Source organism: Culex pipiens, chromosome 3 (assembly GCF_016801865.2).
Source record: "Culex pipiens pallens isolate TS chromosome 3, TS_CPP_V2, whole genome shotgun sequence".
Classification (NCBI taxonomy): Eukaryota; Metazoa; Arthropoda; class Insecta; order Diptera; family Culicidae; genus Culex; species Culex pipiens.
In genome coordinates, this window is record NC_068939.1 from 173,996,814 (window position 1) to 174,015,037 (window position 18,224).

The following is an 18,224-nucleotide window of genomic DNA, read 5'->3' on the forward strand; positions in this document are numbered from 1 at the left end:
TGGAAGCAATTGACACACCGATAGTTCCCTAATGTATTTCCTTTTCCAGCTGAACGCAACCGTTCTTGACTTGATGAGCTGATGGGTGCTGGGCGATAGCGAACAGTGAAAGTTTGTTATCCAGGTGGGCTGATCTGGGGCAACAATTCGATCATTTCGTTGCAAGCGATTGCATACCTAATCAATTGAAATTGCTGCCGAGTTAGGTTTCATTAGCAATTCATAATATTTTTCTTCTACTGGCATCTGAACAATGCAACTCGGTTGGTATTTTGCCAGTCGTTTTCTGGGATACATCAAAGAGTCAGGTTGAAAAGCGTAAAATTTCATTTAAGAAATAAGCACTGATTTTTTTTAATGTGAGGAAGTGTCGCATCCACTTCACGATTTAATTATTTCACTTGTGCCATCGCAAACTGCGGTTACCAAGACCAAAATTGGTTTCACTATTAGGAGGAAGGAAGCTAATGACAGACTAAACGTGACTTCTTATTCGCCTACGCTTATTTTGTCTTTGTTTGAACGCAAGATGGTCCTATTTTGTTGTTTCAACATAGGCCACTTTTACAAACATACCTGAGCTTCGATTCCATTGGAATTGTGGAACCAAATAACTGGCAAATTCGATGAGCAATTAAGTCAAGAAGCTGGTGTCATGTATGGCTGCTCTGCAAATACTCCAGTCATAGACTTACATTTAAGGTGTAGCTGCGTGCATTTGGTCGTGTTCTGTCTTGAATAACAGTGTATGTGCTCTAACGATATTAGTCTATGCTTCTTTTTCAATGTCAGTGCCAAGCTCTACGCAATGCCGGAACGGATAATTGCAGCGACCAATCGATTGGCGCAATTCGTGAGGTGAAAATTAATTAGAATAATGAGAAAGCGAGCAAGTGGCTCCATTGCAAACAAGTTATTCTATTAAGTTTGAGAACAAAAAACCTTGAACTTGTTCCCGGCGAAGTAATAGCACTTCAACATAAAGACTTTTTATTTACTAATTTGTTTCACCGTTGTTGTTGTGTACCTAAGCCAAGAGCGGGGAAACGGAACTAATCTTGTTAGCAAAACTTAAAGTTGTGGGGAAAGTTGAGAGGCGCGGCGGGGACGACCCCCATTTTGCGAGGACGTGGATCATTCATTTTCACCACTATCTAGCTGTGCAACGTTTTGGGAGCTCTTTTGTCTTTTACACTTTAGCTCGGTTTTCCACAATTTCACGGGGGAAAACTTGCACTCCATGCGTTGTTTTTCCTCCCGGGTGTCCCGGTTTGTGGGTCAAAGTTTAGACACGTGACTGATGATGATAGCGTTTTTTTTTGTTTGCTTGTAGGATGAGGAAAATACTGCAATGTAAACTATTTTTCGTGTTGTTGAAATTCTATTTTTCCATGAAACGAGGAAAAGTAACAGTTTTGGGATGTTCTTTATAAAAAGTAAGGATTTGGTACGTGACAAGAATAAAAATCACTCTCAAACGGTAGCCATTATCACTCATACCAAAATACAATCAGAAAAGTTTCCCTTTAGTCAGCGACATATAGTCATAACTTGCCATTCATTCTTATGATGGGTCGTTTGTTGCCTGAGAAACGTTCTGAACATATATAGCAGCCGGTAATTCAATAATGGTTTTTAAGTGAATCACAGTGATGGAAATTGCACAAACTTGAAAAGTAGATAGATTAAGGCATTCAAAAGTCCAGAAGTTCGATTATTCGAATGTTTCTAAGGAACTTCGAGGCAAACATTATTTTTCGTATTTCATATTTTCTCACATTTTATCATAAATATCCGAGCATTCTCGGATAATTGAGTCTCGACTGTATAAGAAGCAACAAGTATTACAAAATGCAGAGTAAAATTTCAGTCGAAATTTAAAATTTCAACATGCTCTGTATACAGAATTTGAAAACAAACAAAAATTGATCTGTTAAAAAATGCTTCATTTAATTTTATTCAAGTACAGTCCAGACTCGATTATCCGAAGACCTTGGCAATATTTAACTTCTGACTATTGAAACTTCGGATAATCGAATCAGGATTTTTTTTCGTTGTCTTACTTTTGATTGTTAAGCTTTAGAATGACCTCTAAACTGCCCATGTTCGCATAAATGTCCCATATGCAAAAACAGCAAGCTGAAAAAAAAACATTTGAAGTTTGTCCCACACATAAGGCTACGTGTTAAGTTTTCGCGAAAAAACTGGATTTCATCCTTATTTTAGAACAAAGTACTGGATGTTGCAGGCTCTTTTTAAAGAGCACACGATTTTGAACCAAACTGCATCAATAACTCAAAAACGATTAAAATGTATATGGGTAATTCTCTACCAACTCACACGAAATCGGAAAAAGTTGCCCCTTCTTTGATTTTCGTGAAACTTTATCCTGAGGGGTAACTTTTGTCCCTGATCACGAATCCGAGGTCCGTTTTTTGATATCTCGTGACGGAGGGGCGGTACGACCCCTTCCATTTTTGAACATGCGAAAAAAGAGGTGTAAAATTGTACGCCCGATTTGATGGCGTACTCAGAATTTCGAAAAAACGTATTTTTCATCGAAAAAAAAACCCTAAAAAAAATTAAAAACTCTGCCATTTTCCGTTACTCGACTGTTAAAAAATTTGGAACATGTCATTTTAATGGAAATTTAATGTACTTTTCGAATCTATCTTTTATTTCGTAAAATCGCAATAACTCGTGACGTTTATAAGCAAACCCCTTATGTTTGAATATCAAATTTTTGTTATTGTCTGCTCTATAACTTTGTAGAACATTGTTACACTCTAAAAAATAACCCTGCAAAGTTACAAAAAACACGAATTTCTAAAATGAAAATTTTTGTTCTAAATAAAAAAATGACCCTTTTGAGTCAATGTAGATTCGAAAAGCACATTAAATTTCCCTTAAAATTACATGTTCCAAAAAATTTTACAGTCGAGTAACGGAAAGTGGCAGAGTTTTTAAAACTCTTTTAGTGTTTTTTTTTTCGATGAAAAATACGTTTTTTCGGGATTCTGAGTACGCCATCAAATCGGGCGTACAATTTTACATAAAAGTCTCTTTGTACCGAATTTCTATCTCATCACCGTTTCAGGTTGAAAATTATTGAAAAACACCTCTTTTTTCGCATGTTCAAAAATGGAAGGGGTCGTACCGCCCCTCCGTCACGAGATATCAAAAAAATGGACCTCAGATTCGTGATCAAGGACAAAAGTTACCCCTTAGGACAAAGCTTCACGCAAATCGAAGAGGGGTCGGGGCAACTGCTGTGTGAGTTGGCGGAGAATTACCCATATGGGAAATTTATGCGATCAGGAGCTGTAAGGTGACTTAGCATTTAGAAATCCAAGCTGGCAGCCAAAATGGCGGTAATGAAATATTGAATAAACGCATTTTTCAATTTATAACGCAACCAACTCGAATTTTATGTTAAAAGTAAGACAATAAAAAAATACAAAACAAAAAAAATTATTCGATTATCCGAAGTCCCATACAAACCTTCGGATAACCGAGTCTGGACTGTACATTATTTTCAAATCAATTTGTTTTTTTTTTATCATATTTCGAGAGTATTACAAAACTAGGGGAGATGTGCATCGAATACGTTTACTAAATAGCTCTAATAGGATCTTTGGGTACATGTTTTTTTGCTTAAAATAAAAAAAAACGATTGTAAACTATTCAAAATACACGGTATTTTATTAATTTTAAAATAAATAACAACTTTTTAATCTCTGAACAAATTTAAAATTTTGGGACCACAGATCGATGAACGACGTCAAAGTTTAGGAAAAACTCATTTTTTATATATAACCGTAGCTGTAATGATGTATTCAGCATTTTTTGAAACTTTTTGTTTTGGCATTTCAGGGTTGAAATTTGTCATTTATTTCCAAAAAGGTTTTTATTTTATTTTGTTAAATGCCAAAAATAACACTTTTCAAACAGAAATAAAATTGATGTGGCTTTATCTTAAAAAAGATCACATACAAAAATTTGTCCTTCAAGTTTACAAATTTTAACCAGAATAATTTTTTTTTAAATACCATATTTTGAAAGGTATTCTGAACAAGTCAAAGTGGTAATGCCGTTACGTGACCGGAATGGCGTTGAATTACGTAGTTCCTGTCAGTTTATGTCCATACAAACATAGTACGTAAATATTCTAAAATCTGGATCTTTTGAAGGAATTTTCTAATCGATTTGGTGTCTTTGGCAAAGTTGTCGGTATTGATGAGGACAATTTAAAATAAAAGTACCGATTTTTTGATTAACTTTTTTTCTTAAGAATATCAATTTCCCAGTATCTATGTTTTTGAAATATAGATGTGTTTTTTTGAAAGGTAGAATTTTTACTCGAATTAATTTTTACTTCAGTTTAGGCCGAAACTTTAAATACAATTTGTACCAGCCTTATAATATAAAAAATAAAGGTAACGTCACTTATAGTTTAACTTTAACTGTTTTGTTCTGAAAGTTCAGAAAATTTCTATTAAAATTGTACAAAGACATTGTAGATTGAACCTCCTTGAGCAGGTGGAAATAAATCAAGAATAACAAGCTTTGATACGATTGAATAGCTCATAATAACACGAGAAGATCAAAACCTGTTATACCAAGATCTCAACATGTTATTGAAATACCCAGAATAGCTGTTATAATAATTCAAATAATAACAGATTTTTTTTTACTGAAAATAACTGATGTTGTTGATCGAAATAACATAAAATGGTATTGGATTCCCGCCCGTGTGGATCAATCGGACCGCGCACTGGGCTCACAATCCAGAGGTCGCCGGTTCGAATCCCGCGGCGGGCGCTCTAAAATTCTTTGTGTAAATATGGGTATTCGGCGCCGTCGCTCCGTGCCATACTTCCATACACTTAGGAGGCCAGGGCGGCGAAGTCCTTAAGTCCCGGGCAGACGGTAATAACAAAATCAATAATATTTCAATAACAAATCCTGTTAAAATAACAAAAAGTGTTATTATTTTATCCTGAACTTCAACTTCAAGAAGAAAAAATAATAACAGTTTTTGATAAAATAACAAGATTTGGTATTGAAGTGATATTATATTGAAAATGTTTAATAACACGCTAATAAGAGGAAATGTTATACATTTCAAAAACTCTCCTAATAACAAGATTTGTTATTCGTTTGGTATTCTGACTTAGAAATAAAATTACCATAAATCGCACAAATGGAAAAGTTTTTAAGTGTCCATAACACAATCTGTTATTATTTTTTCTTTTGTTAAATATGTTTAGATCTTTGGGATAATTTTGTCTAATTTCGTCGGGGTCATTATTTTGGCCATGGAATGGGGTCCTTAAGTTAAAATTATTCTAAAAAGTTGAAATTTTGAGAGTTGATTTTTTTTAATTATTTGATAAACCCCCTAAGAAACTTTGTTTATAATGGCTAAAACTATGGGATAATTTTGACCAATTTTGTCAGGGTCATTAATTTGACCATGAAATGGGGTCCTTAAGCTAAAATTATTCTAAAAAGTTGAAATTTTGAAAGTTGATTTTTTTAATTATTTGATATACCCCCTAAGGGACTTTGCTAAAATTGGCTAGAACTATGGAATAATTTTGACCAATTTAATCGTGGTCATTTATTTGACCATGAAATGGGGTCCTTAAGCTTAAATTAATCTGATAAAATTAACTTTTGAAAGTTGTTTTTTTTTAATTTTGTTATATTCCCTAAGGGAATTGATTTATTTATTGAGAATTTTTGAAATGTGAATAACAAAAACTCTTATTATTTTCACAGAGCGAGGAAGTCGGAGCTGACGTTGAAGTTCGAGCTGGAAAGATACCTCGGAGACGGCATCGGATTCAGCTAATTTTCAGCAACTTTTACTTGGAGTCGGAATCTGTGAAGTCGGGTATTTTTGGAGAGCTGAAGTCGGCGTTGACGTCATATCCTGCATCCAGAGTCGGAGTTGTCTTCAAAGTATGGATTCAAAGTCGCTTGAAGGTACCCGACTCTGCAGCCCTGACTAGTACAGAAGAGTTATGGCAACTGCAGGTTTATTTGCAAATGGCAAATAAACCAAAACAATAACTTGTTTTGTTATTGAGACATACCAGTTCAATAACATTTTTTGTTATTATGCTGCTCCTCCTCTCCGCACAAAATAACAAATCTTGTTATTCCTTCACGATTCCTTCTGTGTTATTGGTTTGTTATCGCAATAACAACATAATAACAGTTTAAGTTATTCTTCGAACAAATCTTTGTTATTGATTTTTGTTATTTTAACAACTAATCCGATCATCCCAATAACATATTTCGATCTTCTCACAATATCAAAAACTGACCTTCCCAAGTTATTTCCGTCTGCTCGGGTTGTAGATAAAAAGGAAGACACTAGTGGTTGGTACTAGCAATGGTGGCCGACAGCTATAAAGTCAACTTCGTTCGGTATTGGATTTTATTCAAAAATTTCAATCAATAACAAACATTGTTATGATAACACAATTTGTTATTAAAAAATCGACGGGGCAAGAAGATTTAAAAACAAACTTAGTTATGATAACATAACTTGATTGATTGATTCATGGATGGGGGGGAGGGGGGGGGGATTGTAATTGCCCATTCTCCATACAAAAAAGTTTTTTTTTTTGTATAAAAATTGTCCACGGTGAGGGGGGAGGGATTACGAAATTTCCAAAAAAGTGTCCACGTGGTTTATGGATGGTCCCATAAGAAAATTCAATAACAGTTTTTGGGATAATTGCCGATTTGTTATTGAAATGGTATTACCTCTGTTATTCCAACCTGCCCGGGTCTGGAAACACAGCGAATAAAAGAAAAAGATACAAGAAAATTGAAATTGTTTAAGTATCGTCCAAACTTTTTTTTTTCTAGTATCTCAGAAACTAAACTATTTTCAATGTTTAAAAATTAAACATCCGTTAAAATTTCCTGAGCTTTTCAAAAAAAATATTTTTTAAATGTTGGATCAACACTACCATTTAAAAATGATCAAATATTCAATATTACAAATTGCTTGTTTGGTAGGGAGGGCCTCCAAAATGTGTGAGCCAAATAAAATAAAACAAAAATAATGCACAAAATTGCCGATTTTGTACAGAATTGCTCAAGTGGAAAATTATAATTCGTGTTAAAGGTCATTCTTGACCAAAGTCAAGAAATTATGCAAGAAAAATTATCCCAATTGCCTATTTAAATTTAAAATTAACGGAAACAATGTATGATAAACAATAAGCATTTCTCCAGCACTGCCACTAAACAGTCCAACTATAATTTGAACACGCATGAACAACCATCCACTCGTAAGGACTGCAAACGACACCCATAAACACAATAAAAGCAAGTGAAAATAGCAAGTGTGTGGTGTAAATAAATCATCGATAGCCCGGCCGGCCAGTCGAGTCCAGTTGGTTCTTCGGGGGGCAACAAGTGCCTCGTCTTTATTTGGCGCCACAAGTGGTCACGTGTTCTGCGACGCCTGCCTGCCTCTTCCTCCTCATGGCAGCAACATCGTCTGGCTATGTGGCCAGCAATAACGTGAACCTTTTTGACAAACTGCTGGACACGCTAGCGTTTTCTCCACCCGCGTTCGATATCTTCAACGTGACGTCGTCGACCGTGGCCGTCGTCACCACGGCCAGGCCGACACCCACCCAGATTAGTCCGGTCGGGTCTAGTGCGGAACCAACGGAGGACTACGTTGTCCTACCAGGTAGTCGGAGGACGATTCCTGCAAAGTCATTGATTTCTGCCCGGCGAAAGTTACGCGTGACTGAGGTTTTAACCTGCGGTTTCTGTTCTGTCTTGTTTCAGGGCCAGAGGACGTGCTGCTGTTCAACAGCTCCAATGGTCTCTACCAGCAGTCGGTGACGCTAACCGCCCGGATGTATCCGATTGAGGCCACGGCGGCAAAGTCAATCTGGGGCCTACCGACGCTGATCTGGGGTATCCTGATCGGGACCATCGTGATACTGATCGTCATCCTAGCGACGCTCTTCTTCTGCTGCTGGCTCCAGCCGAGGACGCGGAAACTGCTCAGCGCGAGTTACTACGCCACCACCGGGAGTAACGGTAAGCTGGGTAACTTCGACCCAAGATTTAGGTTGTTTAATGCTCTCCAAAAAATTCCAGTGTCCCACAGTTCGATCGTGCCCAAGTCGCAAACCAGTGATTCGAACCAGCTAGTGATGCCCTTGTCCATCGGGATATGTCCACCCCAGTATAGTGCACCACCTCCCCCTGGCACCAGCACCAACAGCAACAACAGTGGAACCAACCAGAACCAACAACAACAGCAAATCTGCTCAGCCGGATCGTCCGGAATTCCATGCCACGGTAGCAACGTGAGTCCGGCTGCCGTCCACCACGGTAGCAGCAAGTACGGCAGTTCACCCCATCAACAACAGTACGCCCATCAGCAGCAGCAGCAGCAACAGTATCATCAACAGCAACAATATCAACATCACCACCAGTGTATCCACCATCAACAACAACAACAGCAACAGCAGCAGCAGCAGCAACAGTATCAAGCGCATTATGCTCACCTGCAGCAGCAGCAACAACATCAACAACAACAGCAATCCTATCAACAGTATTACAACCAACAACAGCAGCAGCATCAACAACAACAACAACAGCAGCTAACTCAGTACATACATCCAACGCAGCAGCAGGCTTTGCAACAACAGCAGCAGCAGCAGCAGCAACAACAGCAAAGGTAAGATTACGCAGGGTTCCTTTTTCTTGTGAACAAAGTACTGAGCTGCTCCATTTATTTTATTCGGACAGCTCTCTGTAAAATTGTCATTTATGGTTTTAATGTATAATTTATTTGCTTGAAATTGAGACCTTTACTTATGAGAACTTAACAAGGAACTTAATTATTTTTGCAAAAGTTTCTAGCAGGGCTGCGGAGTCGGGTCATATTTTAAGCGACTCCGACTCCGACTCCGACTCCAGCTTTCTGAGTTTAGCCGACTCCGACTCCGACTCCGGCTCCGGCTTGCAGCTCCAACCGACTCCGACTCCAACTCCGACTCCGGCCTGCCAACTCTAGCCGACTCCGACTCCGACTCCGACTCCAGCTTTCAACAAATTGTTGGCTCCGACTCCGACTCCGACTCCACTTTTTTTTTCAAAAAATAGTAAGCTATTACTTGAAAAAAACGATAAGTAGGATTATTTAATTACTCTCTAAGTGTCAAGTTTTTCGCAAGGAAAATAAGTTCGAATTACAAAACAGAAAAAAAGGTTTCTAGGTTACCAGTTTTATACGTTATTAAAACAGAAATAAAAAAAATCCAGCTTTGAAGGCATTTTTAGAAGAACAATTTTGTAAGTAAATAAGGATTTATTTACATAACTTCTAATTTACATTTAATTTATTAGAAATGAACGTTATTTTTTAATAAACCATTAAAAGAAACCTAGCCTTAATGATCGATTAACATATAAATTCAATTTGTTCACTTTTAGGCTGACATTTATAAGAAGCGCAGTGACTCTCAAAGTCACTTGTGATTTAAAAATATAATTTTAAACGAATCAATTCTTTTAAGCTCCATTGATTTATATTTAAGACGTGCATGGACATCACCAAAACTCGGAGCGTATGGTGGTGTGTCCCCACGCTTCTTCCTCCCCTGTAGATTCAAAACTGTATTGTTGTTTGAACACCCCGTACTCAAACTCAATTCAATTCAACGACTCATCTCTGCGGTAATCTTTACGCAGTAGCCCTGGTCGATTTAACGTTTTGTGATGTTTCAATGCATTCTAATGCAATGGTGCACTACAAATGTTAATAAATGACAAGAAGAGGCTAGGCGTAATCTAACCTAAAGCACTCTCCAGGATCCCTTCGAAAGATTGGCTGCGCTAGGGTTTGATTAGATTAGATTAGATTAGACGTGCATGGACATCACGCCATGGCTGAAGGAGATTGTTATTGCAAATCAATATACCTGAAAAATTTCTTCGTGGGAAGGACGCCTAAGGGGTCCTTTTCAAAAATCCGCAACATGAACAATATTTTACCCAGGATTTTTTTAATTTATTTAATTTTAAAATTTTCGATATATTTTAAAGCAGGCGCGCGATACTTCTTGAATCTTCACCTAAAACGAAGCTTTATGAATGATCGCGCGCCTCCGGTAAAATATTTTCTAGGTCACAGATATTTCAAAAGGATCCCTAAAGCTACCTTACAAGAAGATTTTGTTGGTACATTTTGGTCATATCTGCGCGGGAAATATACATTACGCAAAAAATCCTACCGGTTGAACAATGTTTGGAAAATAAATTAAAATCCTTTCTTTTTAATTAAACTTTTTTTATGTCTTCTGGAACTGAAATCTTGAGATTCATTCAACGATAATATGCAATCATATCAAAATAGTTTTCCCAAGGATCGACACTTTCAGATTATAGTAGAGAAATAGTAAACATTAAAATAATCGATATATTTAACATATTCAATGATTTTTTCAAAATAAGTTGCAACTTTTTTTGATATTTTTTGTCAGTTTCAAATATTTAAAACGTGAAACTTTAATTTTTTGTACTACTTAGTACTACTTAGTTATAAAAAAATGCGCATGTTGAGTTCGAAGTAGTAGATTGTTTTAATCGTTGATTATTTGATGGAAGAGTTATACTCTCATTGAGTTTTTTTCAGATTTCCAAAAACAGTGCTTATTATTTTAAATCTTTTTATGTACCTCGTAACTTTTTTCCTGAAAAATTATTTACTTAAAACCTCCAAAATATTTGCTATCGGGGTTAAGTACTTTTTTCAGAATGAACTGGATTAAATTTGGTCAAATTTGAATTGAAAAGGTACATAAAAATAGGCAAAAAGATGTAGTCAAGAAACAATTGAATATTTCTGAATACAAAACCAATATTGTCTTTTATTTTTTAAGTTATGATACTACATACTTGAGTTAGAGAGGACTAAAAGGTTATCATTTAGTGATCATAGTGAAATAAAACAATTCAAGCATTCCAATCACAATAAAAATGCTTCAAAAACATAATGGCATCTGATAAATCTTTAAAAAAAATTAAAATAAGAGGCAACGCAGTGCATGCGACAATTAAAAATATAAGATGTTTTATGAATTAACCTGCATTGTAACAAATTATGAACAATAATAAAAATAATATTTTTTGTTGAATTTTAGATAACTCCGACTCCGACTCCGACTCCGGGTTATCTAAAATTGTCGGCTCCGACTCCAACTCCGACTCCGGCTAAAAAAAATTTAGCCGACTCCGACTCCGACTCCGACTCCAGCTGTTCGAGTTTTGACGACTCCGACTCCGACTCCGACTCCGGGTCCCCAAAAAGACCCGACTCCACCGACTCCGGCTCCGACTCCGACTCCGACTCCACAGCCCTGAATAAATCAATACTTTTTGATCTTCTCCTCTCTTAGAAACAGTCGCTAAGAAAAGTTGTGAAATTCAAAATCATTGATTTATTATTGATTTATTAAAGACAATCGTCCTTGCGGGAAAAAGTACCAAATAAATGGAAAAAATGCCGAATTTGAAGAAGTCCCATAAAACTGAAATTCAATAATTCTGATTTTTTTAAATTCTGAATTACAAAAATCTAAACCTAAAAAAATACTCAAAATATTTTTGAAAAATGTTTATAATTTTAAAATTTATAAACTGAGGGTTCAAAAATGCAAATACAGTCCGCACTCGTTTATCCGAAGTCAGTTTATAAAAAAAAATCGTCTGTTTTATGTTTTATGTTTTATGTTTTATGTTTTATGTTTTATGTTTTATGTTTTATGTTTTATGTTTTATGTTTTATGTTTTATGTTTTATGTTTTATGTTTTATGTTTTATGTTTTATGTTTTATGTTTTATGTTTTATGTTTTATGTTTTATGTTTTATGTTTTATGTTTTATGTTTTATGTTTTATGTTTTATGTTTTATGTTTTATGTTTTATGTTTTATGTTTTATGTTTTATTTTTTATGTTTTATGTTTTATGTTTTATGTTTTATGTTTTATGTTTTATGTTTTATGTTTTATGTTTTATGTTTTATGTTTTATGTTTTATGTTTTATGTTTTATGTTTTATGTTTTATGTTTTATGTTTTATGTTTTATGTTTTATGTTTTATGTTTTATGTTTTATGTTTTATGTTTTATGTTTTATGTTTTATGTTTTATGTTTTATGTTTTATGTTTTATGTTTTATGTTTTATGTTTTATGTTTTATGTTTTATGTTTTATGTTTTATGTTTTATGTTTTATGTTTTATGTTTTATGTTTTATGTTTTATGTTTTATTTTTTATTTTTTTTTCTATGTTTATGTTATGTTTTGCCCTGTAGAAATCATGACCAAACTTGACCACATAAGAAAAATAACAAACTGGAAAAAGTTGTCTGAGTGTCCACACAATAATCGTCCAACGTTCAGGTGACGATATTTCACGAACTATTGGACTGATCTTCTATGTTAAACCATGAAATACAGCCCAAACTCGATTATCCGAAGGCCTTGGAAGAATTTCACTTCGGATGATCAAATCACAATTGTTGTCTTATTTTTGATTGGCCCCTTAATTACGCTCAAGTGATTTAGAATTAAATCCAAGATGGCGGCCAAAATGGGAGTGATGGAATACTGAAAAAAATGCGTGTTGTAATTTAATATGCAATCAACTAATTTAATTTTACTAAAACGGGGTCGCAGAACTCCAATTTGATGTTGAAAGCAAGAAAATATAAAAAAAAAATTCGGTTGGAACTTTTGGATAATGAAACTTCGAATAATCGACTCTGGACTGTATTGGTGAAATTTGTTGATCTTCCTTGTAATTTTTTTTTTAAACTAAAAATCAACTTGGGTTTTTGAAATGGTGCTAAACGTGTTTTTTTACATTTTTAAATGTTGAGGTTGATTTTTTTTCTTGTCCATTAAGATAAAATTGTAAAAAGATGTGTAAAGACGAACTTATGATACATCATGACTTCTTCGGTCATACTCTCATAGTTTCAGACAAAAGAAAACAAATAATAAATTTTCTGAAAATTTGCTCATTCTTGGATTTGACGCAACTGCATGGATTTATATAAAAACAGTTCAAATGCAATTTTCATGAGCATGAAATTGGTTCAGCAGTGCTACAATACACTGAAACATTTAAACGGTTATGACATTGTAGCACAATTTAATATTCAATTACATTTTTTTTCTGACACACATCAGCAGATTATCGCTTGCCCTAATGCGTTACAACGTTTTTTTGTTTTTCCCTTCGCAGAGAACATCAAATTCAGCAACAGCAACATCACTACCATCACCACCAAAAGCAGCAACAAAAACAGCAGAGCCAATTGGTGCATCACAAATCCATGTGGGCAATTAATCCACTGTACGCGTCCAGCGGGGGTAAGTAGTCGGTTGGTTCCATTGTTGCTGGTCGTTGTTGGCATTGCCATGGCCAGAGGTCCCAAAAGGACATCAACGAGCCCCCAATTCATGTATTATTGATGAGATTGTTTCGTTTCGTTTTTTTATCTGCGCTCTCCCTCCCCCCTCGATGGCATCTGCTTTGTTTCACGACTCCCACGTGGCGCGCGAATCTCTACCAGTGATAAGCGATGGCTTGTCCGGCGGCAGTGGTGGCAGCGGCGGCGGAGGCGGAAGTGGACTGGATGGCCGGGGTGATGCCGATGAGGAAGCGGGCAGTACGTCCTACCGGACGCGATCGCTGCCCTCGTGGGGCAAAAACAAACAGCGACCGCTGTCCAATGCCGATGACCTGGAGGAGTTGTACGCCAAGGTAGGCCATCATCAGCAGGGAGTGCAATCACGCATGGGGGCATTTTTCGATAAAATTGAAATTTCGTGGGAAATCATGCTGCTATGCTGGGGGGTGCGAATGGTATCAAAGACATAAAGTTAAGTTAACCCTCCAATAGAGGAGAAAAGCAACTCGCGACAAAATTTTGAGGCTAGGAATTTTGACAGGTATGATTTTCATAAAGTATTCGCCTCCTTTTCTCCCCCACAGAAAACTGGGGACAATGTAGCTGTCAAACTAGGCCAAAATGTTAAAGTCACTCACAAAATGAACTTTGAGTGACTTGAGTTCATTTCTGACGTCACGATTTTCTCCTCTATACCCCCGACTATGCCTCTAGATGAGATGCAATCTAAAGATTCGTAAACATTTCAAATTTCAAGCCAATTTCGAACCTTCTACAGCGTTGGAAAGTAGAACTAAAAAACTAAGTTTTTAGAAAATTTTGGTTTTGATGATTTTGCTAATACCTTGAAAAAAAAAAACAAAAAACTGCGGTCAAATCTGGTCGAATAAGTCATATTATTTAAATTTTTATGACAAAACAAGCCTTACCCGACAAACTTCGTCTTGTCTTTTTTTGTTTGTTGACGTTTTTAACTTTTTTGCGTATTCAGCCTCCTGTGATCAAAATTTGATTTTACGCAGCTTTTTCCATACAATCTGCAGATTTTCCGGAATCAGTTCCAGAGTGGCCAAAGTTGTCACTTTTTGGCGTAAGAACCTTCCTTGGGCTTATACGAACCCAACGCAACAAAAAGCACCTCGATCCGACGCTCCGTATTGAACTGATTCGCGTTCGAACAAAACCGTCGAAATTTTTTATATATATAAAAGATAAGATAAGTAGACTTTAATTATTTTACCGAATTTGGTAAACTTTACCGAATTTTCAACTGCTGAACAATTCGGTAAACTGAAAATGATCGATTTCGGTAAAAAAAAATACGGGAATTCGGTTATGAAGTTCATTATATGCATAATTATCATTATATATACAACCGATATTAGGTAAGATTCTGTTCATTTTGACAGATGATTTACCGATTTATCAACTATCAAATTCGGTTAAAAAAAATCTAATGGAGCCATTTTTGTTATGTACCAATTTAGGTTTTTACATACTTGTTGCAGTTTAAGTTCATATGAACAATGTGAAAAACATTCAACCTAACCCCACCTCTAGACGGGCTTGTGTGTGTGTGTGTGGTCCAATCCAATACCCGCTAACCGGTAGCGAAATTATGGGAAAGTATAATTTGTATCAGACTGTGTACATGCCGAATGCTGATACAGCTTATCTCAATCCCGGGTATTAGGTGGTGATAGCCCTCGCGCTGCTTCCAACGACCCATTTCAGAATGACAGAGCTCCTTGCGGTCCAATTCCGAGGTCGTTGGGCATTGTTCGGCCCCGCCTAAACATAGAAGCAAGCATCTGAAGGAAACTCGATCTATATTTAGACTTCCAATCCCCTCAGGCAAATCAGGGATCAGCGCGTATTTAATAATATGAGAAGAAGAGATAACATGTTTCAACACTACGGATCAATTCACTGCTAGAGTGTAAACCTTCTGATGGCCGACTGCTTAGCGTCCCAGACCACCACCAATCCAAAGGTGTGAGTTCGAATCCCACCTGATTCATTTTAGTTTTTATTCATATTCAAATTCCTGATTCCAAATTTCAAAGGTACCGACCGGGATTTGATCCCTGAACCTTCTGCTTGGGAGACAGAAGCCGTAACCATTAAGCTACGGAGCCGGTTGAAAGGGACGTGGTTCTCTGTATGGCTTTTTGCGAGATGAGAGCAGAGGACAACAATCATCTCAACGTTTCCACTTTACCCGGGCTAACGGCCGGCAGTTCCAGTTCACGATGATTTCCCTTCATATGTTAAAAACCACTTATGATTTTGGCACATATTCCGTTTGTCAGCGTTTCCTGTCATTACTGGCGGGAAAAATCTACGTGGAATCAGCTGTGCAGACCTCATGTGTGACAGGAATGCAGGTTGAGCGACTCCCACGGGAAACCCCACCTCTAGACGGGCTTCGCTCTAAAATATTGCCAAAAAAATTCTCAAATTATAGGGTTGGAAGTTGAACTTATTTTATGTGACTTTGCCAATGAAATTCTTTCTGGGGTGGTTTTCACTAACATTTTCTATATTTTATGTAAAAAAGAATACAGTCATTTTTGTAAGGGAAACGGGGGGAGGGGGGCATTTTAAACCAGTTCAGTTGTGTGGCCATTAACAGTATTCAAAATATTTTAGTATTGACGAAAATAAAACTTTTCGTGGAACTGTACTTCGGAATTTTAACAAAAATTCAAAATGTTTCTTTTTAGCGAACTCAAACACGCTAAATCTGATTATTAAGCAGAAAAATGTTTGCAGTTAATAAGATTTCCATTCAAATTTTGAAGTTAATAAAAAAAATAATGCATGAAAATATAAAACAAAAATAATAAAAAAAACACGCAACAAGAAAAGTCATTTTTTCGTTGAACAAGAGCTGGTCAAAGTGAGTAGAGGCTTCTTTGCTAGTTTAGCTATGCTCCACCAGGGAGTAATAACAAAATCGATTTTCCAGCACAGCATTTTTTCAGTTTCTTTTGGGGTCCTGAACAATTTTATAAATTTTGGAAACGATTGGTTTAGTGCTCACTTTGCGCAAAACGATCTAATTTTTATAGAAAATGCACGGGAATGATTTTTTTTTGATCTTAGGACCCCAAAAGGAACTGAAAAATTACTGTGCCACCTAATTTTGGATAACATTATTTTTTCTACATAAAACCATCTTACACCCTAATACACCTCGTTTTTAAGGATCTGAATCTGAAAGAATTGACTACATATTGAGTTGCTTCGGTAGTGCCGGTAAGCCTTTTCGTCTTTCGAGAATGACAGGAAAAGTAAGTAGTTTCACAACAGAATCGCAAAAAGTATTTTATGTGATTTAAATGGTCTTGACCATTTTTTTATTTCCTAATGATTTAAATTTTGAAATTTTTCGTAGAAATATTTAAATTTTTTTGTACTTTTAATTTTTTAACGCTTAGATTTCTTTAAATACATACATTTTTTTAATTTAGGCTGTTGCAAATAATTTCCAAAGTTTATGCCCCTTGCCTATGACCAAAGTAAATAAAAACAAAAACTTTTATTTTTCAAGTGACGATATCTTGGAAACCTGTTTCTTTTGGATAGAAATGTTTAAATTTTTTGGCAAAAGCAAGCATGAATAATCATTCAAACAACTTTCAGAATTTAAAAAAGTTATTTCTTCTATTTTATTTTTATTTTTCAATTTCCTTAATTTTGTTGAGTTTCATAAAAAAAGTTTTTTGATTTTTTTGGTTATTTTGTTAAGTGCTCAGATTTTTGTAAATATGTAGTTTTTTATGTTTTGAACAATTTGAATTTTTAGAATATTTTTGCTTAACTTTCAGATTTTTTTTTTAAATTATATAACTTTTTTGCAATTCCGTCGTGAAAACGCCTACTTTTCTATACCAAAACTAACAAAATCGAATAGAAACACTTTTAAAAACTGAAAAGTTCTACTTTTCAGCACTGAAATGGATGCCTAAAAGTTGCACTTACAATTCCGTTCAAAGGGTATTTTTTGTAATTTTCAAAAAATGTTGTATGGAACTCGCTGCAAAACTTTATTTTTTCAACACTCGTCGTAATTATCCAACTCGGTGAACCTCGTTGGATAAATGTGCGGCTCGTGCTGAAAAAAACTTCTTTTTGCAACTTGTTGCATAAACTAGTATCAGTTATTTAAAATTGTCTTGATTTTAATTTTTTTTCTCGATATTTTGGATTTATTATTTTTTTGATGATTTGAATTATTGCAATTTATAGAATAAAAAACACTATATAAAAGTAGAAATCAAAATAAGTTACAATGGTTTCAAACATTTAAATAAAAAAAGTTGTTTTAAATTCATCATCTATTTTAAATCACAAATTTTCGAAAAATCTAATTTCTGATAAAATATGTAGCATTTAAAAAACCTTTAGCTTTTAAGGAACTATCCACTATCCTAATTTGTTTTTGAAATTTTTGGTTTATGGTTTATGGATGACCCCATGGCGGTTTCGTACAAATTCCTCAAGACTTCAAAATATGTTTCAATCATGCTTTAAATGGATATCAACTCAGGAAAATGGATTTTAAATTGTATTCAGTAAATTTGTATGTACAACGATAAAATGACTCCTAAAACTTTTCCTGAGAACTTTTTTTCATGTTGCTCATTGTTGTTTTGGAAAGTCGACATTTTGTTTTGACTTCTTGGAATTTGAGTAGAAACGAGTGTAGCAACATTCTGTTAGGAAATACCGTAAACCTATATTTACAA

General features: G+C 35.4%; 1 protein-coding gene across 4 annotated transcripts in view; it reads left to right on the forward strand.

The window, feature by feature from the left end:
- LOC120417057 (GATA zinc finger domain-containing protein 10-like) overlaps positions 1 to 18,224 on the forward strand; it is a 48,882-nt gene that overhangs the window by 29,229 nt on the left and 1,429 nt on the right. For 2 of the 4 annotated variants that reach the window (XM_039579013.2, XM_039579014.2), the window contains exons 2-5: positions 7,825 to 8,082; positions 8,143 to 8,728; positions 13,302 to 13,429; positions 13,633 to 13,823. In XM_039579013.2, the coding sequence (XP_039434947.1) occupies positions 7,896 to 8,082; positions 8,143 to 8,728; positions 13,302 to 13,429; positions 13,633 to 13,823 (1,092 nt within the window). In that variant the 5' untranslated portion in view covers positions 7,825 to 7,895. Of the gene's footprint in view, positions 1 to 7,238; positions 7,724 to 7,824; positions 8,083 to 8,142; positions 8,729 to 13,301; positions 13,430 to 13,632; positions 13,824 to 18,224 lie in introns of those variants that run through there. The other 2 variants (XM_039579012.2, XM_052710830.1) reach the window with 2 other exon arrangements.